Below are 23886 nucleotides of genomic sequence, written 5' to 3'. Positions count from 1 at the left end.
TCAAATTCTTAATTCTCTTTATTCTTTGCATGCGCTTAACGAGACATTAATTTTGTTCTCATCCTATTGGCACTCCGCCGCAACAGTGTCTCCCAAAGCCTATGACACTTGATTCAATTCAACCAGGGGAAGTATCATTTCCAGAAGACCAAGAGCTTTACATGATCATACCACAGCAAACTTCACTCCCGAAATGGTTCTGCACTTGACGTATTGGTCTCACAGCCTAACAATACAATACGGATGCCTCAATTGTGCCCTCAACTAGAGATCAAGAGATCTTGTCGCGACTTCATAACACGTAGCAGGCGCCGAGTTGTTGCGAGTAGATTTATTTTTAGAAAGGGAGTATTACTGATTCATTCGAGGTCCACTCTTCTGTTTCTTAAGATGATAACCCACGACATAACCCACGACCAGGCTTTTGGCTCATGGCTTTGCCCCCAGGGCTGACATCTACGCTCCCTACCGCTGAGTTCCCGTCCCAAAAATAAACACAGTGGTTGCTGAGCACAGTGGACACTTAGGGAAGATCCTCACAAACTGGGGGCATTTTTCATGGAAGTTGAAGTACTTGTGCTTTTGTCTGCGTTCTGGAGTGTGTCTTTGCCAATCTAATCGAGTGACACGTAGACGGTTTCGTCTTCGTCTTGTCAGACAGTGTAACTGGTTACATTGATCATATCTAGCGTGAAGTTCAGTGGAACAAGCGTGATAATCACTCATCATCTGTCCCGGTGTTTCTCCCGCATAAGTTGCCACGCCATCAGCAAGATCCACACTGCCTGAGCTGCCGGTGCTGTCCTTCCACCTTGCTTGCCTTCATTGTGCGCGGGAATACAGTTATTATTGGTTGCCTGCAGTAATCTTGACGCTTCCTCCTATAAATTCCAATCTAACTCATTCCCATCACGAACCCTCGTTTGCAAGACGCCCACAAAGCTGGACCTCCCTTGGTGATTTTCTCGTCGTCATAGATGGCCACTGATACCCTACATTCATACGCCTAGCCCTCTTAAACTTATGCAAATCATCCACATCTCGATCAATTTCACTCATAGACCCCGCTTCGACTTTCCGTTTTCCTACTAGGGATACAGAGTTGTTATTTTGTAGGTCCGACCTTATTTCTACTTCCCAGATGAATTCTTTCAGAGTCAAGATGATGTTTCTTGCCTCTGACGATGGGCGGGACCTCGTTAATTTCGTTTTCGCGAGGTTCGCCAGCTGTCGTAAGCACATATGACTTTGTCTTTTGAATGCCTTGTATTCTGTATCCTCCTGGCTCACGTCTTCCTCCTGGTTATCGGCTATCTCCTCATCATCTTTCTGAAGACCGTTTATTTCGATAAGTAGACACAAAAGGCTGTACAGTTGTAGTCTAGAAAATGTGATATCCTCAGTATGCAATCGTTGCATTGCGTTCTTTACGCGGCTAGGGAACTCGTCTTGTCTATCACTTGCTAGAGCCTTTCGACCTTCGTTGTCTCGAAGACGGACCGAGTTTGAGGTCGCTAAATCCGAATAATGGATGAAGTTTGCTGAGCACATTTCGTCCATCAACCTTTTTGACACAGTAGTCGAATGTTCAGAACCTGTTGGTTGGCTGACGCTATATGAGGACACGGTTAGACTCCTACTAAGACTTTGTCAGTTGGAGGAAGGCATACATAGAAGGCATACGAGCCAACGGCTCCAAGGCCTTGATATGGGTCTCTAAAATATCCTGCATTTCCTCAACATGCCCATCTCTCAGAACCATGGGATATCCCCGCATACTATTCATCAAAGGATTCACCGTATGGACCGTTTCTTGCGATATTCTCCGTACCAGGCTCTCAAGTTTTATTAGGTCGGAAGCACATTGGTCAAACGCTAGCTCTTCTTGTACTGGTAGCGGTTGCATCACATTCCGGGGCTTAATCTTGATCATCTGAAGAATATCGCATAGTTTTTCCATTGACGAGGTGAGATTGGAAAGGCTATTGCGAACCTTCGTGATTGTCGGTCTGAGTTGGGCTAAATGCCCGAAACTTTCCGATCTGGGCTTGAGGGAGTTATACGAGATGCTTATACGAGAGTATTAAAATGAGATGGATATAATGCCAATTACAGATGCGGCCGTGGATAGGCTTTCCATGGTGAGGCTTTATTGATGAACTTGATGGTCAAGATTATGGTGCCTTCAGGTCTACCCCGCATTTAAAGCGTCGCGCTTCTGGTCACGAGATTTCATATTAGGCAGCAGAACTTATCTATAGCCAAGGAGAAGGACGCAATCAGAATAAATTACAAAATAACCCGCAGACCCATGCACCAAGAACCCATTTCCTGCCGTCCGAGATGGTCGCTCACAGTCAACCCCTGAGTGGTATGAATTATGTGCCACTCCCAACAGGAACCAATGCCATACGACTAATTAAGTTGAAGCCACGATCCTGCGACCGACCTGCTAGGATAAGTCCAGACCTTGTCGTTTGTGAACTTGTTTCCTTTTCCCGTGGTCGCTGCCCACCATACACAGCTGTTTCCTACGCTTGGGGCAAAAGCACGACAAGCTCCCAACTTGTGATTGAGGACCAGATATACGAAGTAAGCTGTACAGTCGAGGAAGTCCTCCAGCAACTCGTCGTTGAGGATACCGACAGGTTCGTCTGGGTGGATCAGATTTGCATCAACCAACAAGATAACGCCGAAAAGAGCGACCAAGTGCAGCAGATGAAAAGCATTTATACCGAAGCATGTCTCGTCATAGCTTGGCTTGGACCTGCCGCAGACGATAGCGATATGCTTCTGAAACACATTGAGAGAATGGGGGAAGCGATTTGGGCAGACGATCACAGCAGCATTGTCGCTGCTCACTCGAATAAAGAAGGGCTAGAGGCCATCCGCCGTGCTTTTCGGTCTCTCTGCCAACGGGAATACTGGAAGAGGCTCTGGATCATCCAAGAGTTCGCTGTCGGCAGTAGCCTGCGCATTGCGTGTGGTGATATGATGGTATGGGATTGGAATCTGGAGGCATTGCTCGCCTATATGAACCAGCTCTTGGAAGGTAACTTTTCGAGATCCTCGGAAAAGTCTAATGATCCTCTCGACCACAGTCTGCCTCGTGCCTATTTAACGTCGGCTACGAGCTTTATGGAAGGTGTCGTAACGAGGCGATGCCGATACTGGGCGCGCCAAGATGGAGACATCAACAGCGATGCACTCTTTTACGTGCTAGTCACTACACTAGTCCTAGAGCGCGACTACAACCAGCCTCAAGCAACAAACCCGCTGGATAGAGTATTTTCGATTCTGCATCTAGCTCACGACGCTGATGAATTCGTTAACATAATAGACTACTCTCGGCCATGTGAAGAGATATATCGCGAAATTGCGCTGGTTATCTTGAAACAAGGACATATTGATCTTCTTGCGTACTGTCAATTCCCAAAGCTGCCGCCTGATATGCCAACGTGGACTCCAGATTGGCGTACTCAAATACGCTCGCCTTGTACTGGGCCTCCATGGTTGAATAGCTTTTGCGCATCTGCTGGCATGGATTCCCAACAATGCGTAATGTCGCTCGATGAGCATAGCATACAGCTCAAAGGGGTAATCATCGGCGCGATTGAACAGTGCGGTTCAGTATGGGATCCTGATTGGACTGGTTCTCTCGATGCGTCCCAAACAATTGCCTATCTACAGGAGGTTCAATCATTCTGCACCAGGTCCCGTCAATTGACGTCCGATGAGGCGGAGAGAGCTGCTGCACACGTAGCCATAGCGGCCGCCTATGACAAGACAAACGTTCAGAATGAGTTTCACAACTGTATCCAAGCTTGGCGAAAGTTGATGGATTATTTGAAACTCGCTACATCACCTTCGAGAGGTAGCGCCATGGAGCCTCAGGGAGACGCACTTGTAGCGAAACGGTCAACTGCCGATTACAGCTGGGACGGCTGGCTGTCTTCTCACTGGTACACGACACGGCTACGCTTCTTACACTCACGAGTCCCAATTCTGCTAGAGTCTGGACACGTGGGATTGGCACCCTCCAATACCACGAAAGGAGACCAAGTTTGCGTCTTTGTAGGGGGAAAAGTACCGTACATTATTCGTTCACTGGAAAGGGTCCCGGGCCAGTTTCGACTTGTTGGTGAGGTCTATATATACGGGAGGATGTTTGGCGAACCTGTAAATGAGTTTACTATTATCAACTCTATTGTGTTAAGGTAAGTTAAATAATAGATATCTGTAATACAACATAATGGCCTCTTACCTCATACGTCTTCTTCTTAGTGTCCTCCCCCCGCTCATCTGCTTCCCACGTCTCCACCGTATTGTCCCACCTCTTGCCCTTTGTCGCCTCATCCTTTTCCTCTTCTGTCAGGGGCATGGATCCCATGCTGCGTTGGACTCCTTCGTACCTCAGAAGGAATGACCGTCTGTATTGACTGACTGTAGCATGTCACGGTGCATATTGATACTGGGCAAGGTGTCTCGCGACCTGAATGAGGACAGCGGATATAGTGAAGCCCATAGTATCGGCAATATGGCCACGATTGCGGCCATTAAAAAGAGTATTGATTCCGTTCCTGGAAATACTAGGATCTTTTGACGGGGATTCTGGTCAAGGGAGACAGTCAGCTCAGGATGCGCCTTGGTACAGCATTAATGGAACGGCACTTACGTTGTCCCGAAATGGACTGCGGAACAACCTTGAGAACTGTCTGAGTGCCCGATTCTCTTTCAGTCTGTTTACTACCTTAGGGAAATGGTTTGCCAGTCTCAGCTCGGATGATGGTGTGGTCAGATGGTCACTGTGTGGTCCCTCAGCTTCATCGGCCTTGCGAATATCTGCTGGTGCGCTTCGCAAACCCCAACACCTTTGAGAGGTTCCTCCACTGTTTGCCGCTGGTCATTAACCGTCGTGGCGTACGTTACAAATTTTACGCTAATGGTGCAGCGTTCAGCTGCACCCCTGGCAATCTATGTGCCATCGCCCAGGGGACCATACCAAGCAGCGACTTCTGGAAACGAGGTGACTGATGATGTCCTAGGATCACTATTGTTAGGGATAAGCCCTGCATCACAGTTGAACTGGAATTGTTGGTTCATCTCGCACTTCTCGTACATCATCCCGGAAACCTACTCTAGCGGGATGCCCCGCTCCTTGCTGCTGCCTCCCGGGATTTTAGAGCAAGATCTCTGAAGGCAGCCATTGAGAGAAGAGTATCCCGTTGTCGGACAGTGACAAGCTTGGCAAATTTGATGCCAGATCAGAATATCCCAAAGTCGACGTGGACCGTCCCGGCCATAGAAAAGCCCATCACAGTCAAGATGGCACTGATCTCGGCCGATATCCTGATGGTAACGAGTCACATATCCAGACTTGACCGTACATCATCAGCTATTCCACCTCCCGCGGTCAAATGGAACGGCCGGAAGTTGAAGAGGAAGTCGATGAATGCTTCGAACCATCGTTCATGTCAATGCTTTCAGTAATGTGACAGCTTTCATCTAGCACAAACGACTGGAGCGAGAGCTGGGCATCGAGCCGAAATGAGCTCGCACCTACATCCAAGGTACAGGCGATCCTGAGCTCGACGTAAGGGAACTTGATATCCGCAGCCAGGAATGGAACATCGCTGATTACCACACCGTGGATTCCGATCTGCATATCAGCATTGAGCAGGAGGACGAGCACGGTATTAACGTCAAGCATCGTGAAAGGTGTGACCTTGCAACCTGCCGCGACACAGAACGATCCCTCCCGGGCCGTGACCCACCGCTGGAATATATGTAATTATTACTATAGACTAGAAATAGTCTATAATACTGAGTAGATAACCCCTAGGCGCGGATTACCGAGCTCTGATCTCCAGGTTAGAGTATAACAGTATCTTCACCTATTATTGGAGTTCAACGCAGTGCATGTCCAGCCTTTGCTTCTTAGCAACACTGAATCAAATCAAGGTTCTTTTGCTGTTGCTGTGATTTGGGATAAGTGAATGCCATGAGGAACATGGAGCTGTGAGAGATATCCCGGTCTGACGGAAGACCATGTAGTTGCCGTTGAACCGATGGGGTGGCCGGTTTCCATGTATCCGATGTTAGGGTCTATCGAGGAGGCCTACAGCAAAAAGGTGTTTAGCATCAATAGCACTATACATCTAGCCTATACCGGCTGACTGGTGCAAATCATGTCATTCTAGCATCAGTGGTATGATTTGTGTCTACTTGTCCGTCGGCGCTCGCCGTTTGTTCCAGCCGCTATACCAGACAGGGCTAGCAAAGGCCAAGGTTCGACATCATTTCATGAATCTATCCTATCAGCTGATAAGACCATCATTCGGAAGACAAGTTTAAACAGGGAAATCTTTAAAATATCTAATATTCCCGGCCTTCTGCTGATAGTTACTAACCCCTGACGTTGTGAAACAGCAACGAATACGACATACTACCCAATGCGCTACCACGAGAAAAAGACATTCTTCTTATATGGGGTAGGCCGAGACCAGGAACAATTGTGTCTTGGAAATCTAGTTCTTCGGGATTACGCGAATCCCACTACCGTACGACATTACATACACGAAAAATTATCGTGGGTTGTGCCGTTTGCGATTCTTACAGAGTTGTACGCTAATGCAAGTACGTAGTAATTCTGACCTCCATAGACTTGCATATATCTTCGAGCTCCCAGCAAATGTTAAGGTTTCTTCAACGGCCGGCTTGAAGCTCGCAATTGGAGGCGAGGTTACGGATGTCGTGACAATAAAGTTCCCGTGGAACTCAACCAAGACTAGACTCCTTCTCGCTGAAGGTGGACACCGCATTGAACTAAAGGAGTATGTTTGATTTCCGATTCCCTACCCCTTTAGGTGGAAGTATCACACTAACATGGCCTTTCATCAAGCTCTCCATCGTTCTTCTACGAGCACGTACTGGCAAGTGACGATGCGCGTGACAAGCTAAGCCGCTGGATATCAGCAGCCCGCAGCGAGAAGGTCAGATCGAGCTTCTGGTGCCGCAAGCCCAAGATCTGGATGCTCACAGGCATCTACACCTTCCGCAATGCTACCTGCACTGATGTGGAAAATGCCTCCCTTGGCGCCGAATTAGGCTTGAGCTCAGCGCTGGTAGCGGCCGCAACGGGTATCTCCGTCGGGCCGCTGGCCGAAGTTGCGGTCGAAAATGGCATCGAAATCACGCTCCCAATGGCGGGCGATCTAGTATGGGCTGCTCAATGGCAGCAGGTGAATCTCGAAGGTTTGTGGTACCGGGAAGGCATCAAGGGGAGCTGGAAGTTGCCGCTCTCGATCACACTGTATGAGGATCGTTTTAGCGCCGGCGCGATGCACGGGGGGTCCGGCGACGAAGTGGCATTCCTAGAGGTGGGGGAGACAGTCTATGGAGACGAAGACGAGGCAGAGGAAGATCTCCATATTCAGCCAGTGGATGAGTACGACGAGCTGCTGGAAGAGACGATTCAGTTCTTTGAAAAAAGTATCGAAGAAGAGGCAAGGAAGGAAGCAGACCCAGAATATCAGGCGCGGAAGAGGAAGGCCCTGGATGCAGAAGCTAAGGCCCGAGAGGAGTTTCATTATGCTTGTCAGAACTTCCCTGTGGGATCAAAGGAGCGAGAAGAGACTTATGTTGCTCTGGGCCTTGCAAACGAAGCAGTCCGCCAATTTCGTCTCGAAAAGGTCTGGATATAGTAGTGCAGACATGCGAAAAGGCTATTCACTACATACGACGGCGTTTTAGCTCTTCTTGGGTGTGTATAGTGTAAAATACTTTTCGAGTTATTAGCTAATGATTTTGACCTATCTTATTTTATTCCATTCTTTATGCTGAATGGCATCCCCATGTTAGCAAGCATTCAATCTGTTGAGGCTCGGAGAAACGACTGTGTTGTCATTAGCAAAGAGGTCACATCCAATCAACCATTCTGTGCCCACGCGCATCTTGAGAAGCCTATTTAAAGTTTTGGGCTTTAGGTGAAGATTATCAGCTTTTGAGCACGTCGGCTTCCTGTCCATTTGTCTCAGCGAGTTCCACCGTTAGAAGAAGTCAATCGAGGTTGACTTACGGGTTAGCGACGGGCCAAGCTGCGGGTCATCTCCTTCGACCGCACTCCAGCCGCTCACATGGTAGCTAGCGGTGTAGGCAGTGCGGTATAAGCCTCTAACGCGTACATCATTGTCGACAGTCTCTCCACATTGGAAGTTATCAACCATAGAGAAATCATTACCAAAGAGCAAATTTGAGGACGAAAACAAGCCAAAGTTAAGAATCTTGGGGCCTTGGGGCCTTCCTGGTTCTCCTCCTTCTCATTGACCTTTTTCTCTCAAGCCCCTACAGGTGTCTTGGGGCCAATGAAGACCTCGGCTTGCGCAACCACGCTTGTGTCCTTGCCATCAGCAACGCTAATGAAGCGTCACGGCCAAGCTGCCTCCCAACGTACAAAAAGAGCAGAGCGACACCTACGTTCTCCATATGCAGGCACGAGACATGCGACATCTAAGCGATATCACCACAGCAATTTCCTACGACTCTCGGGAAAACGACCGCGATGCTGCCGAGCCAGCGGAGGTGATATTTTGGAGCCGGATCGATTCAGACGCCCTCTTCAGTGACGACAGTTAACCTACCGCAGGAAGGCAAGGGCTTCATATGTCTAAATACAAGTATCTCACTCACGTCCGGAAGAAGACTACAAACGGAATGGCAGTCACTAGCAACGTAGAGGAAACCAACAACGACCAGACAATCTTCAGTGTCATCATTTCTCCTCGTACATCTTCTATTAGAGCTGATGTGCCCACCACGACCATTGTCTACGTTATCTCTCTGACACTGGCATCCGGGCTCACCCTGCCGCTTCCTCCATCCTAGAGGGTGGCAGTACTCACCCTGCACAGCTGGACATACAACTGCCTATCGTCTAAGAACTTCACTAGCTCATTCGATACCTTGGTAAATTTCGGCAGCAAGCTTACGGTACTACAGTCAGGTGCATTACCGGAGGAAAAGACGCCAACAGCTAGAGCACAGGAGTCAGAGCCTGACTACGAAAGGATCCAAGCCCTGATTGCGCGCCGGGAGGCAGACGGCTATACCATCATACAGCATCGTACGGTCACCGACGAAGTGACGGCTTCCATCAACCGAGGACCGTTCGCGCCGACATTCGTGCCCCATCCACTCCGACAGGGCTTCACCCAGAGCAACGTCAGCACCGATTTTTAGATCCCGGATGGTGACCTCGGACTCGTAGACCTAACGTACGCCAACGCTTAGCAGCTCGGCAAAAGTCTGGCCATGGGCGACGCTGCTTTCTCCCCTACCATCCATCCACAGCCAAGCTCTTACAGCAGAAGCAAACGATGAAGTTCACTCCGGACTGGACGGGTTTGAGGTCGCGACCTGAGTCGGCAGTAGGCAAGTTGGATCTCATCCAGGGCTACAATCGGCTCAGCAAATCACACCACAGTGATGGTAGCTTGTCCACGGCCTTTGATGTGAACCGGTGGCATCACGCCGACGGGCCAGAGGATGGTCAGACGCAGGACTATATAGGTCACTCACGCCTCTCGCCACACATATCGTCCCGTCTCCCCGGCTGCTCAGGTCTACTCCTGGATGCTTGGCAAGCTACACCTCGGTAACATCCAGGCCCACTACCTTATCCCCGTGCCTTCTTACCTGCCTGAAGAGACGATACGCTTTTAAATCTAAGATACTATATTTATTCTCCTATTCTTACAATTTGACTCCCTAGACCTGACTTAAACTGTACATCGATAAGTCCATTAGTGTTTGTTCCTGCATCCTCGGGAACTGTTATTACTTCATCAACCTCGAAGTAGTCATTTACATTACATGCTTTCGTTGAACTCGTCACAAAGACCTTTACCATCGCCCCAATACCTTTATTATAAACAAGCTGGCTGAGCATCTCCATAGCCTTGTTGGTCTCATCAACAAAGTCTTCAGTTTCGATGTAGTTAACTCCGTCGATGAAAACGAAAACTGGAGTCTTCTGGGGCAGTGCAGCAATCAGCCTACGGAGCAGACGTCGCTGTGTCTTGAGCCGTATTTTGGGGCTCTGTTCCTTCAACTTCCCTACAAATCTTGGGTCAAGGCATGTCAAGTCACCAAATCTCCATTGTGTGACTAGCTGGCCTATGAGATCACGGAGTAGTCCAGCGTCGTTGTATGGCTCACTCTCGCAAGGAGTACTGAGGCCACAGAAATAAGTCAACACAACGAGGGACTCGGCTGCTTTCAGGCTTTTGGCCAACATGGAGCAAAAGAAAGAGGTTGGAGCTACCCGCTCCAGCTTATGGTTGCCATTGACAAGTAACATTCGCGATTTGGTTGATTGGAACCACTTGCTCAATAGGCTGTTGTTCATCATCCAGCGCGTTCGAGCCTGCTCCGATTCATCCATTCTGAACCCAGCATGAAGAACCTGGTCCAGTGGCAATTCGAAGGGAGACACAACAAGTGATTGGTCTGGACTATATGAAGTTTTTGGGAGAAGTAAAGAGAGCAACTCATCCTTAGAAATGTAAGCCACCGGCGGATCTTGATGGTTAAGATCTGCAGTCTCATTTTTGGCCTTGGACAGCTGCTCAAGCCCTATACCAGTCAGTGGGCAAGAAATGTTAAGATAGACAAAGATGCTCACATCGGGCATTTTGGAACAAAACTCGCATAAATATCAAGAATTGGTTCTTCAGCGCAGTCAGATCTTGTCGTATACCATTTACGCCTTTGCTAATTTCGGCTTGCTTCTTGTTATTGCAAAGGTCGATGACTTCCTCGAATCGGGCTGACTTTTTTCCCACCTCTTCCAGGCGCCCTTTCAAAGGGTCATAAGAAGTTTGCTGTCCCAGGACTTTCAAGAATTCAACTTCTTGTACTTAGCACGAGTAATAAGCGCGATAATTAAAACAGGACTTACAGGTATGGTCTTTCAACAGCCAGTGGATCAGGCCCTTGATTGCATGCAATATCTCATAATAGAGATCATAGGCTGCTATCTGAAGGCTAAAATCATCCTTATACAGCTCTGAATACTGGCTGACTAAGTCAACCTTGTCAGGCAGCCTGTTGATGAGGTCGAACGATTCCTCGCGGAATTTCTTGGCGGCGGCGCATGCCTGTCCAGGAGAAGTGGTGAGTAATACTCGTACGGATCCAGCAAGGTTTCCTCACCTGTAAAATGAATGTGAGGCCAGAACATATAACTGACGTGTACGTGCCACTGGGAATGAAGTTGATATAAGGTTCAATAGCGGCTGACTTATCTGTAGCCTTGCGAAACCACTTGTGCACGATCTTGATTCCGGTAGGATTTGAGTAGTGACTCTCGGCTTCACGGAGTGCCGACAGAACATCCTCCCAGCTGTGCTGCTTGGATATATTTGCACGTACTTCTGCCATGAACTTGCCATTGTCTCTGCTGAATCGTTTTGGCCATCTGGACTTTTTCTCATCGTCCTTTTCATCCTGTATATTATCCCATCGTTCCAATATTTGTATGAAGCTGTTCTTTTCCTCTATGGCTCGCTGCTCAGCATTCCTTGTTATGGTCAGTCAGGCATCAAAAGCGGCGCTGAGATGGCTCTAACTCAACAGCAGTCTTTTGTTCGTTGACAAATTTCCCTACAGCCTCGTCATAAAGCGAATGATCGTTTTGAAGCTCGGGGACTAGGGATGACCAGATCTTTTCCAGGGACTCGAGAGTAGGGTCTGGTAACCCGGGTCCAGGGGGGAATCGACCATTATCAAAGACGTTGGCTTCAGTATCCATCTAGGTTGGTTGAGGGATAGAAAGTAAGTATGAGAGAGAGCTAATGTGGAGAAAGTGACAATAATGAGTTTTTGAGCCTCCTAAACTTCGTTCCCGGGGGATCCATCAGGCTCGGCAAACGATACCCGCCGACCAACATTGATGACCATCCAGTCGTCGACGGAATGCAGGCAGTGAGTCGTATTCGAACCGTTTCAAAAGTTCTCTTTATGGACTAATGCATATATATTGAGGCCACCTGCGCAGTCGCCCAGTGATAGTGAAAAGATGAGCCGGCTCGCGGAGATCCCGAGCCTAGGATCGCCTTTTGGGCTGACCAACCCAGGTACAAATATACTCGCTGACCACCCCTTCAACTGCAAGGTGCTCGCCCTGTTTACAGAGCCAATTGGCTAGAAACACGTCGCTGGTCAAATAAAACCTGGTTGCCCTGATGTGATAAACGTTGGTCTGAACAGGCGAATAGTTACTTGCGCAAGTATTCTGTTCTAGCATGGCTGAATGCAGTCATCCAATATTTCGTTTACCGTTCAATATGCGATCCAATCTCTGCTTCAGTGGCTTCCCTGGCTGTGGGGGGCGATAATGCATTCGTTCCGACCGAGTGACCAACCTGCAGTCTTGGCAATCAGGCTCGGCTCAAGCTTGTTGCATTTAGCCGGTATCCGCCGATGCTTGAGATGTTTTAAGGGTTGCTTTTAGCTAACGGTAAACTAAACATCATATTCTTCAAATTTCATTCACTAACCATAAACATAACTATCTACGGAAGGATCTATTGATGGCAACCTCCGATCAGGCAACCATGTCTACGTCTCCGGGTGATGTTCTGATCGCCAGCCCTACGGAAGCGGCTGTAATATTCCCGTTATCTGCGCATTCAGACATCTCAGGAGATGCTAATGCGTCGGATTCGCCACAGAAGCCCAAAGAGGGGACAGCGTCTGTGGAGGTGAATAAAGGAGAAGAGCATCAAGAAACCGATCGCGGTCCAGAACATGATGAGTCTAAGAAGGATAATCAACAACAGCCTGATGTCGAAAACAATAATGACAATGACCTTCCAGAGGAATCTCATAAAGCATTTCTTAAATTTTTCGAAGGGCTAGATGAGACTTTCTATCCCAAAGTGGGGGATGGCTTCCGTGCAAGTATGGCTCGCTATGCGCAAAACTTGGTACAGGAATATGAATCAAAAATGCCTCTCAAATGGAGAATCGGACAAGCGAGAAAGCTTTCTTTCATAATCACGGCGTACTTCCGGCTTTTGGAAGACAGGTAATGGGTTACCCACCGTGACTTTTACACTGTTAGTAGCTGACTCTGACAATCTTACAGGCTCTTTTCGCTAGAGAGCCAGAACCCCGACTCGTCGTCCGAAGGAAGTTCCTCAGACAAGGACAATGACGAGGGCTCAGATGACGATGATAAGGGGAATGACACAATTCCAACGTTGAATAGAGTATCATGGCCAGAATTTAAAAGAAACTTCGAGGATAACAAGGAGCCTAGCCAGAAGCACGTCATCGACGTACTGATGGATGATCCTGTGATTCCGCTCGAAGTCTGGAACGACCAGCTTACAAGAAGCCATCCTCAGCATCTTGTCCATTTTAGGCGCCGAATGAGGCCTTTTCCGTTCGGAGAGCAACTCTTTTTCAGCGAGTTCGACGATCCCGACGCGGCTCATGCTAAGGCCCGGATCGAACCGTCTAAATCCACAACTACAGGCCAACCACCCCAGGATGCGTATTCCCCGATCCCCAACCGAATCCGCATCAACGGGAAGCCTTTGAAGCTACTTCTTGAAAAGGCCCTTGAAGTCGATTTGGCCAGTCCTATCATACTTCTAAAACCTTTCAAAGTTCTTGTTAAGTATGACGGACAGATCAGAAGCCTCTATCAACAGCTAGAGAAGAAGTTTTCCCAGGACTGTGCAGAGCCGACGAGTTCAAACAGGCCGGAACCTTCACAAACCACTAGTAGCCGATACTCAAATGACGACGGGGAAGCTTGGAATTCGCTTCTGGATGAATATGGGACAAAACAAGCCTTTAAACAGCTGTCCTGTCTAGTTGAATTCATGAACAACGACCTCCTTCCCCTCAGATCTTTTGAAGACTCTACGGCCACGAAGATTGCTTTTTCTGATCTATGGCATATCTTTCAGGCTGGCGTTGCAGTTGTCACAGCCACTACGCCCATCGAGGCTTACCGAGTCCTGCATGTTACTGGTGGTCGTCCCTACCTCTCCCCACCAGAGGATAAGGAAAATGAAGAAGAAACCACCGGAATGAAGGTATATAAGGTTCCAGCAAAGTCCAGCGATTTTATTATCACATGCTACCAAGTTGGGTTTGATGGAGACAAGTTTGGCCCTATCGCTAAGACCTTCAGCATTCAAAAGTACAACGGGTTTCAAGATATCAGGTTGCTCCCCATATACCCAATGAGCTTTGCTGAAGGTCCAGAAGAGTTGTCAAAGAAGCTTTCTAGAAACGGTAAAACCTTCATCAAGCTATCCAATGTCGGACATGTTCTATATCGCGGGCCTAACTTACACGAAGCCGAGGAGATTGATAGCGAAATTATCATTGATTTCCGCGCCGCCTTATGGGATAACCAGGAGGAGGATAACGGATGGAAGGAGAAATATCAAGTACAGTTTGGCATACCGACTCTGCCCAGTGCAAACGAGGCCGAGGTGATCATGATTTCGCGAGGTGGCTGCAAAGATTCCTTCTGCTGCGAAAATGATAAAGTTTTCAACGACTTGGACCTAGATCGCACCTTTTTGGAAGATTACCTCGCGAAAAACGAGTTTTTGACAACAGATACTCGTTACCTGACGGATGACCCCAGCCATATCCCTGAAGATGACTTAATTCTTCTTCCACGTCAACTCTTCGCATTTGTCCTCAAGGATCGAAAATGGGGTAAGTTGCATGAATAATGAGTGTCTCTTGTCCCTCTCCTTGTTATAATTAACGTCTCTTACCAGCCGTTGTGGACATCAATAATATCACTGAATTGCCCAAGTCGACGGGCGAGGCATGGGACTCCCTCGTTCTGCCTGGTGGTCACAAGGAAATGGTCTATTCTCTTGTTCAGTCACACTTTCGAAGCAAGGACCTGGGCGTTGCGGAGGCGGAGATGCAAGCAGATTTGATCCGCGGAAAGGGTACGTATTTCTACCTCCTTGAGGCCTTCTCTTACTAACCTACATTTCTTTCCCCAACTGCAGGCAAAGGCCTTATCGTTCTCCTCCATGGTGCCCCGGGTGTCGGAAAAACCTCAACTGCCGGTATGAGTAAACTTACCTATTGGCGTGACTACGAAACTAACATGATGTGTAGAATGTGTAGCAGACTTGTGCAAAAAGCCTCTCTATCCGATTACTTGTGGTGATCTCGGTATTACCGCCGTCGAAGTCGAAACACGATTGAAGCGAATTTTCGTCCAAGCACAGAAGTGGGAATGTGTCCTACTCCTTGATGAGGTATGTTAACCCTGTGTTCTTAAGTGTACTCAGTATTGGCTAACGTCCCAATAAGGCAGATGTGTTTCTAAGTGAAAGATCTACTGATGTCAAGCACAACAGTCTTGTCTCAGGTTTGTTAACTTTCACCTCGAATATAGCCACGACTAATCATTTGAAAAGTCTTCCTGCGTATTCTCGAGTACTACAAAGGAATTCTCTTCCTTACCACAAACCGAGTTGGTCGCATGGATGAAGCATTTCGGTCTCGAGTTCATGTCAGCCTTTACTACCCGCCCTTGAATGAGAAATCCACGCTGGACATATTCAAAATCAACATTGAGCGAACCGGAAAACGCATGGGGGATAAGATGAAGGTCGATGACGATGGCATCGAAGAATTCGCGCTTGATCATTACCGGGAAAACGACCAGCGCGTTCGTTGGAACGGAAGACAGATCCGCAACGCCTTTCACATTGCCGTCGCACTCGCCGAGAATGAGGCTATAAACAAAGCCAACAGGACAGGAAAAAAGTACCGTGCTCCGACTCTACGCGCAAAGCACTTTGATACTGTTGAGAAGGCTTCAAGCGAGTTTGACAACTACCTGAGATCCGTTTTGGGAATGGGACAAGCGGACCGAGCGAAACAGCAGTCTTACCGCAGAGACGATTGGAGCCAGGAAGAGTCTTACAATCGAGGCAAAACCGATGAGCCAAAGGTAAAGCGATCTACCAAGAAAAGAAGAAAATACGTCACCTCTGAGTCATCAGATGACTCGAGCAGCGAAGGAAAAATTCCCAAACACGATAGCCAGCAAAGCTCATCAGAAGAATTAGAGTCTGAACGAGAGGCTACTACTAAGAAAAAGCAGAAGAGTAATAAGAAAAAGAGTAGTAGTAAGTAAGACTTTAATACTATACTATCTAACTAAAAGAAATAAAAAATCCTTATATTAAATAAAGTTTTAAAAAGGTAGCTATAAGTCTTTTTATTATTTAAAGATAAACACTAAGTAGAATATATCTTATAAGTAATATCTTAATATAAATTTAGCCATTACTCGATGGGTCTCAGGTAGCTCTCTTACACATCGCTGATCTTAAGATCTTAAGATGCCAAGCACACAACGCGGGGTAAGTTCCTGCGACGAGCTCAATTCTAGGTTAAGCAATTATCATCACACCGCCCTCCAAAAAGTCGCGGCTCAGCAGGATTCGAACCATAATCTTCAGCACATTTATCTCAAATCTTAAGACCACAATAGCCGATTTTGATGCATCACAGGATATCTTCTTCAATTAAGTAAAAAACATGGCATCGCGCGTCCAGTTGTTTTCAATTCAGTGATCAACAAATACTTGCTCAAAGAGACCCATAGTCTTCAATGTCTACACAAAAATGCTTTCTGTAACATTATGCTCATCGCGATCCCATCGACAGGCTGTAGAAGATGCCCTCAGTCGAGCTACATTCGTCGATGACCGGATATCTAGACATAACTGCTACTAAACAAGCTCCAGAACTCCGCAAGACTCTACCAAGTCTAAGTAAATGCTGGGGTATCATGACCATACAATTCAAGTTCCCGCAACGCCATCATATCATGAGAAAGCCTCCGCGACCTACTCAACTCCCTCCCCAGACGCCAACATGTCATCAACCAGCGACCGCAAGTCATTAACTTGCTCCACTGGCTTCGCTCTCAAGACCTTCCAGGTCAGACGCTGGATACTCTGTATGCACAACGCCGCATCCAGGTCTTTCTCCTCCTTGTCAATATCATCCAAACAACCTGCAATGCCCTCCGTCATAATCACAACTATATCCTGGAGTGCTGGCTCGTCTGCCGCAAGTTCATCTACCCTCCTTTGAGCCGCTTCCACATCAGCCTCTGCTTTCTCAGCTGCGCGGTTCGCCTCGTCCGACTTTTGTTTCGCGTGGGGGATGCTATCGCGGACTGTGGCTGGGAGAATATCGCCGTGGCGAGCCACCAGCGCCTCGAGCTCGGTGAGTGCGGTCGCGGACTCTTGCGCTTTTGTGCGGGTACTGTCGCGGATTGCTGTGGCATCTTGGAGAGCGTTGTTGAGGGGATCCTTTTGATCGAGTCGAAGCTGTGCTGCGTCGCGGTCGTTTTCGAAGAGCTTGAGGCGGTGTCGGTGTGCAGCGATGCGCTTATGATAATTCTCGATCGGTAGCTATTGAGGGTTAGATTGAGCTGCTCAGCGCGGGGTGGTGGCATGAGTACTTACAGGGCCTTTTGCTTCAGGGCTGGGAGAGGCGATGTCTCGAGAATCTTCTGCCTCTTCTTCATTCTCCGTGTCCTGTTTGTCTTCTGTGCCTACGGCCTGGGGCTCGGGTTCGGGTTCTTGCGACGCCTTTTGAGCGGTCGACCCTTGGATGGCGACGAGGTCATGTGTGCATCCCCATCAGACTCTTCGACCTCATCCTCCTCGTCTTGGGGCGCACATTCCCGCGACTTGCTCGTAATCTCCAATCTGATTCTGGTGACAATACCGTTGCTGACTACACCCTTGGCAGTTGGGTCTCGGCCTGCCTCTTCCTTCAGGCGAGCTACCAATTGTTCCACAGCGATTCCAGCTTTTCCCTTCTTGGCCAACTCGAGGGTAGTGGCGAGCTGCTCGAGAAGGCTCTGGCCCCAGGACCGAGGGGCATGCTTGCCGAAGAGCTCCGACGGGTCAGAACCGGCTGCTTTCAATATTCGATTCTTGGCGCGTTGGACTCGTGTCTCGTTCTTGCTGCTAGATTGCGCGGGCGGAGTTAGTAGGGCCGTGATAGTGTCGGCCATGGTTGTTTGGTATGAATACGATCGTCTTCAGACTTTATGTTTCGCGCGACGCGATTCAGATCGCGTTGCAGGGGTGACGTGACGTGAGTGAAATTACGTGATGCCCATGGTTCTTCTGATTGGTAAGGAGACGTAGACCCGAGTCATGTACCTGCGCTAGCGCGTTGCCTCATGACAAGTGCCCCTCCATCTCGCTCAATCTACCATAACAGCCTTCAGAGACGCCGTAATCTTGCTTAGAAAGGCGTCAACCAGGGATGGCGACTCTTTCGCTCTAACAGATCCATATCGCCTTCTGCATGTGCGTGCTATCTTTTCTCAAAAGGCTCAGGATGACACGGAGGGTCGCTATACAATATGTCTTGCAGTGCGAGATAAGCTCCTATGTAATACAGCGACGCAACCACAGTGTTTCCAAGCATATCACAGCCTTATGAAAGAGGAAAGTACCATGTACCGTAATTGGATCCAATACGTAACCTCAGGACAAGGGTACGACGACAACCAGCTTGAGTACGAGACTTGGTGTTACTGGAACGCAAAGTGACTGGGCGTAACCCCCGTAAACCACCACAGCCGCCAACAGATCAGCAATGGGTGCAGGCTGTTTTGGATGAAACCAAAACGTAGCTAAGCAGTGTTCCACCTCGTGCACCAGGAAGTGATATCTGGCCCATATGGTGACAGTACTACTCTGAACAGATTGCGGCCTTCTTAGAGTTTGGGTCTCCACCAAATAAAGACGACGCTGTCAAAGTCTATTACTGTGGCTCCGAAGATGCCGCTAACCTAATTGACTCTGGCGCCTTGCTCGTCATCGAGAACCAGCAACCGTTTCCATGGAACGGCCCGCCATTAAAAGACTGTTTCAACCGCCTGTCAGATTCAGAGTGCCTCTGACATCTCGATCCTCGTAATCTTACCCGCAAGGGCCCTGTCAGCCCGCGTTCTTTCGAAGCGACAATGGGGGACAAGCAGTGGGTCAGCATACCAACACGTCAAAGAGATAATGTCAATGCCAAAGGACAAGTCGAGCACCGTTTCCTGAGAACCCTGCAGCAGATCCAGAACAAGCTGATCAACGAAACACTGAAGGATGATGATAAGTGGAACGTGCTCAACATTGTACAGTGGGTACCTGTGCATACCCCCCTTTCCTCAACACCCCCAACTCCGACATTCTCCACCGCATTAACGCCCTCGAAGTTACTGGCGCGGCACCGGCTACCGTGCTGGTGGCCGAAACCTTGAGTTCATGCTACTCAGCCGAGGCGGAAACCACATAGCCTCCCACGTTGACGACTTCGTTCCCGGTATCTTTTCACGTGCCATCAGGGCCCTGTCGGGATCGGCTGGATCCCGCTCAGCTGGCAGGACCGGCTAAAGTAGGAACAGGACCCATTATCAAGGGCCAGGCGCGTCAACTGGTACTACATCCTGGGCAGACAGTTTACATGCCGCCCGGTACTATTCACTACGTCTTCCGGAAGCTGAGCGACCCAACACTCATCACTGGCGGAGAGGTACTCATATGGACTGGGCTGAGACGATGGCTGTGCCTTTTGAAACAGCAAGAGTTCAGCGAGACAGAGCCAGCAGTCACCATGAAGAAGACGGGGGATTGGGTAGCATGCCTTATCAAGCTAGTGAAACAGCGTGACGAGGCACAAGACTGGAATAACATGCCCGGCGGACAGGAAGAGCTTGAGCTTGTGATGAATACACTCGAGGTTGGTTCTGCAGTCACGATAGCTGCTAAATTACTAACGTGGGCGGAGCAGAGATAGAATGGATTTGAGATAATGGATGAATTTTTTGCATTCTAGCGCTAGGACCTGAGTAATTTCTGGTAAAGCATTTTACCTGAACGGCGTAATGATTGTGATACAGCATCAGACAGGGCGTACAAAATTGGCGGACTGGGCTTGGAAACGGGCTTACAGTACATTGATACCTAGCATTGGATGTTATTGGATATGGGAATAGATACGGATTTATTGATACAGGGGCATTTAGATACCGGCGTCAATTAGACTTGCTATTTTTAAGGCGCATTCATATCTGTCCTTATATCAGAGTTACATAACCACCCGAATATGACCAAGAATACAATATAATTTTACATACAGCATTCGAAAGCAGATGTGTGATGCCAAGGGTTTTACGAGTGATAGAGGGTTTCATGCAGCGGGGAAATTCAGAGTTTGGGCTATCAAATTGGTGTAACTATTGGGGTCAGAACCAGCGGGGTCATTTAATCTCGAGGGCGCACGGGGTGTTGCAAATCCCATTGTTTTTGTGTTCGACAAAGCTTGACTGTAAATAGCTTGCAAGGTTAGCCTTAGAAACACCCTGCTACAGATCTACAATCGTGGAAAGTACCGCAATAATTATTGCAGCTCTTACATCCGCGAAGCCATTCATCATATCTAGAATCGATTACTTTTTGTCCTAGTACCCCATATAGGGCTGATATACTAACTCCTTCACCGTTACACCTTACCCCCCCCTCCCCCCCGCATCCAAGAGTTGAGCGTGGTGGAACTTGGACTGCTATAGGAGGAGGCAATGGAAGATTGAGGTGAGAATGGAACTACAGGGAGATGAGTCACTGACACCTGGAAAAAACGAAAGCAAGAAAGAATGATATACTCAGGTCTTCGGAAAGTCTTTACCTCAAGTAGTCACCTAAACTGTTATCAGCTGAGCACAGTGAGTTCCGGGTGTCGGACCTCCGACATGAGAGCAACTCGTTCATCTCATTTCAAGATTGAGTAGTCAACGGAAATGAGCTTTTCTCAGCTGAGCAGACATGGAGTCATCAGACAGCGATTCAGGAGACACAGTGGAAATTAGCAATGTCAAATATTAAGAATGATGAAGTCGTTGCTACTATGGTGACCGTAGACAAAAGAGGGCTCTAAATCATATATCAGAACATGTTCAGAAACCAGCTCCACAATTCAAATATCAGGTAAAAAGATATCAGCGCTACTGATCTGCAGCGGCTGAGCTCTATAGCACGGGATTCACTCATCTTGATCTTCAGACTGTTGGACTAAAGAACTGAGCTTCCAGGAACGGAGGTCAGTGTAGATGAATTCCGACCTTCGCAAATGTTGCTCCCCAAGGCGCTCAGTCAGTCCCCAGGGAGAGCCAGGCTAAGCAACTCCAGGTTCTGGACTACATGTCTCGGAGTTCGTTTCTGGGATAAGTCAGATAAACATGCCGTCACTGAGGAGCCCCGTGGCCCGGAACGCACTGTTACGGAACTTAGAACTTCGCAAACTCTCACTGTTCACTTCACCGCCTGGGTCTCCCATTAACGAAGCTCAAGGCAGTTGTACTCCGATAGACGTAGCTTCGCATATGCAGTTACCCTGTTCGTACTTCACCACACGGACACGCAGGAACGCCCTTCGATAAATAAACCGAGCAAACTTTCATTAGCGCCGTTCAAGCCTGTGGGCACAGAATCTTGAAGAACACAGGAAGGGGAAACACACGCGAGACAAGTTGAGTAAAAGATGTGTTGCTCACAAGTCTGGAACTTGGCAGCCGGGCCCAGGAAGAAGCCTATCTCGAGAAACTTGTGGATTTCCATGGAGAGGGAGTGAATAGAGAGGAAAAGAAAGAAAGCGCGGCACAGGGCCCCAACTACAAACACTCAAATCCTGATCCGGCATCTAGGCAACGGAATTTCCAGCTCTCGCCGCTGAACTCATATAATACGAGCTCAAGTCGCAAGGCAGCCCGGATGCAAACGACTGCTACCTAGCCTAGTGAAGCATGCCTACCTGAAGCTAACCGAACGTATATCCCTCGCTCCGAGGAATCGACGCGGGAACCGCAGCCGGAACTTAAAGAGTCTACAGCAGTTGAGCAGCTAGGAAATGATTTCAAGGGTGTTCCGCCATAAAATGAATAGCTTGCACTCTAATGCACTGAAGATAACTTACGCTTCGATTCCTTGCTATGGCAGGAAAACATACTTAATTGACCTGAACAATTATTTCCCGGGAGTGGCCATCTTCATGAGATGCCGAAGTTTCGATGTGGTGGAACTCCGAGTTACGGAACTCGTCTTGTTGAGCTGCGAGGAAGAGAGTGGTTTCGTGTCAGTCAACACAGTGACATGGCGAGGACCATTGCTCTCGGGGTCGAAACGCATCCGCCATCGCCAAAATTACACCAAAACACTCTACAAAACATCTTTAACCGGGATTTATGCTCTTTGCCATCATGCTAGGGCTGAAGCCGCGTTCACACCCGGCAATCTTATCACAAGTAATGACTCACAATGGCAGTCACTCTAGGGTCTTCAAACGTAATTACCAAGTAAAGAGATCTCTTATCGCAAAAAGTAACGCTCTATTGCCCATGTTTCCAAACTCCAAACTCCCAAAAATGCTCCGCTAATGTTGTCTACTTTTCACTAACCTTGCCGAGCTTTCCCTCTATATTGATGTAATCTTGAGTCTCCGGAGTTGTATCCCGCGCTCCTTGGATTTCTCGCCAGTAGTTATGTCGTACTCTTCAACCCTTCTAGAGAGGAATGCACACATGCTTCTTGAAAGTTTCACGCGCTTCGTGTCGGGTTGATTCAGCTCGTCATCGCCTTCATAGTCAGCACTATTCTTTCGCTTTCGTACGACCTTCTACTTTGTCGCTGGACGATGTCTTTTGTCGATAATATTTCGATCGTTAAGTTTCTTCTTATCTCCCAGCAGCCCTCCTTTACGTTCATTGTCAGGTTGAATCAGTTCGTCTGCGTCGTCAGTCTTGCGCTTTCCCATGACCTTCAACTTCAATGGTGCATCATGAAATTCATCCATAATATCGTGAACCTCAACCTTCTTCTGCACTCCAGGCAGACCTTGTTCGCGATTATTACCGGCATCGACAAGAAAAATCGGGATACCGAGACTGCGCTCAGCCCTTCTATCGAGAAGACTCTTGGACTGTTGTTCCTGACGGCTGAATTGCTCGACGCGGAAGGGAAGGGCACGAGGCTCATGGAGGAGATCCTGCCACAGCGAGAGGACGTTAGGCTGGTCGAACTCGTTGAAGTGACGGATCTGGCTGATGCTGACCTTCAGAGATTGGGAGATGTTGTGATTGGGGTTTAGTTGTTCAAGAAGCTGTTGCATTTGCTCGGCGCACGATCTGAGCTGACGACGGATCCGGGCTTTCTTGTCCATAACGGAGAAGGCTTTGAAGGATGTGGAAAGGGAACCTTCGTGTGTTCTGTCGAAGTGACTCATCAGTTGATTTCACCCGTACGATCTCTGGGTTGGTTTGACAAGCGGCAAGGTGAGCTGAGTTGAAAGACAGATGTGAAGGAAAATGAAGCCCAGACGAGAGGGAGAAGATTATCGTGAATATGACATCTCTTTATCCATGTCCCCACTGACCAGGGTGGTAAAGTTTGAGTTTGGTGACTTTCTGATATGTGACATGATGGTTACACAAAGAATGTTTGCCTGCATAGAGCCCAGCTGCAGGGTCAGTAAGCCACATCCTCCGTCACCACACAGAAACTGATACCGCATTTCTTCTCAGAGTTGTCACACGTCCTTTGGTCATCTGGCTCCGGGCGGCACACATGCCAAGAAGGATGTGTGCAAGATTGATTGCAAGATTGATTGCGAGATATCGCGCCGACCACATCAACGGCTTCTGATGGTTCTCTGTGGTAGATTTCGCCAGTATTCCTTCCCAGTAGCATATTACCAGAGACAACAGAGTTTTAGAAGCGGATAGCATAGTCTGACCGTTTCGAATCCGAT

At 48.4% G+C, this 23886-nt stretch overlaps 7 protein-coding genes across 7 annotated transcripts; 4 read left to right on the top strand and 3 right to left on the bottom strand.

The window, feature by feature from the left end:
* Positions 1–2343: 2343 nt before the first annotated feature.
* J7337_013950 (uncharacterized protein) lies at positions 2344–3394 on the top strand (the record flags this gene model as incomplete). The annotated part of the gene is made up of 3 exons (XM_044831425.1): positions 2344–2371; positions 2468–3285; positions 3341–3394. 3 exons carry the CDS (start codon positions 2344–2346, stop codon positions 3392–3394), a joined length of 900 nt encoding a protein of 299 aa, XP_044673811.1.
* Positions 3395–6486: 3092 nt separating this feature from the next.
* J7337_013949 (uncharacterized protein) lies at positions 6487–7703 on the top strand (the record flags this gene model as incomplete). Its single annotated transcript, XM_044831424.1, has 3 exons — positions 6487–6491; positions 6663–6833; positions 6902–7703. The coding sequence occupies 3 exons, from the start codon at positions 6487–6489 to the stop codon at positions 7701–7703; spliced, it is 978 nt and encodes a 325-aa protein (XP_044673810.1).
* Positions 7704–9736: 2033 nt separating this feature from the next.
* Positions 9737–11809, bottom strand: J7337_013948 (uncharacterized protein; the record flags this gene model as incomplete). The annotated part of the gene is made up of 5 exons (XM_044831423.1): positions 9737–10632; positions 10757–10915; positions 10958–11156; positions 11212–11578; positions 11628–11809. The coding sequence occupies 5 exons, from the start codon at positions 11807–11809 to the stop codon at positions 9737–9739; spliced, it is 1803 nt and encodes a 600-aa protein (XP_044673809.1).
* Positions 11810–12614: 805 nt separating this feature from the next.
* On the top strand, positions 12615–16195 carry J7337_013947 (uncharacterized protein; the record flags this gene model as incomplete). The annotated part of the gene is made up of 7 exons (XM_044831422.1): positions 12615–13087; positions 13148–14745; positions 14811–14990; positions 15054–15113; positions 15166–15308; positions 15364–15421; positions 15471–16195. 7 exons carry the CDS (start codon positions 12615–12617, stop codon positions 16193–16195), a joined length of 3237 nt encoding a protein of 1078 aa, XP_044673808.1.
* A 718-nt stretch (positions 16196–16913) lies between these two features.
* J7337_013946 (uncharacterized protein) lies at positions 16914–18097 on the bottom strand (the record flags this gene model as incomplete). The annotated part of the gene is made up of 3 exons (XM_044831421.1): positions 16914–17486; positions 17541–17629; positions 17665–18097. The coding sequence occupies 3 exons, from the start codon at positions 18095–18097 to the stop codon at positions 16914–16916; spliced, it is 1095 nt and encodes a 364-aa protein (XP_044673807.1).
* A 963-nt stretch (positions 18098–19060) lies between these two features.
* On the top strand, positions 19061–19884 carry J7337_013945 (uncharacterized protein; the record flags this gene model as incomplete). The annotated part of the gene is made up of 3 exons (XM_044831420.1): positions 19061–19227; positions 19304–19410; positions 19433–19884. The coding sequence occupies 3 exons, from the start codon at positions 19061–19063 to the stop codon at positions 19882–19884; spliced, it is 726 nt and encodes a 241-aa protein (XP_044673806.1).
* A 2871-nt stretch (positions 19885–22755) lies between these two features.
* J7337_013944 (uncharacterized protein) lies at positions 22756–23298 on the bottom strand (the record flags this gene model as incomplete). The annotated part of the gene is made up of 1 exon (XM_044831419.1): positions 22756–23298. One exon carries the CDS (start codon positions 23296–23298, stop codon positions 22756–22758), a length of 543 nt encoding a protein of 180 aa, XP_044673805.1.
* Positions 23299–23886: the final 588 nt, after the last annotated feature.

The sequence above is a fragment of the Fusarium musae genome, chromosome 12 (genome assembly GCF_019915245.1).
Source record: "Fusarium musae strain F31 chromosome 12, whole genome shotgun sequence".
Taxonomy (NCBI): Eukaryota; Fungi; Ascomycota; class Sordariomycetes; order Hypocreales; family Nectriaceae; genus Fusarium; species Fusarium musae.
The sequence above is the reverse complement of the archived record's forward strand: the minus strand, read 5'-3'. Positions and strand labels throughout refer to the sequence as shown.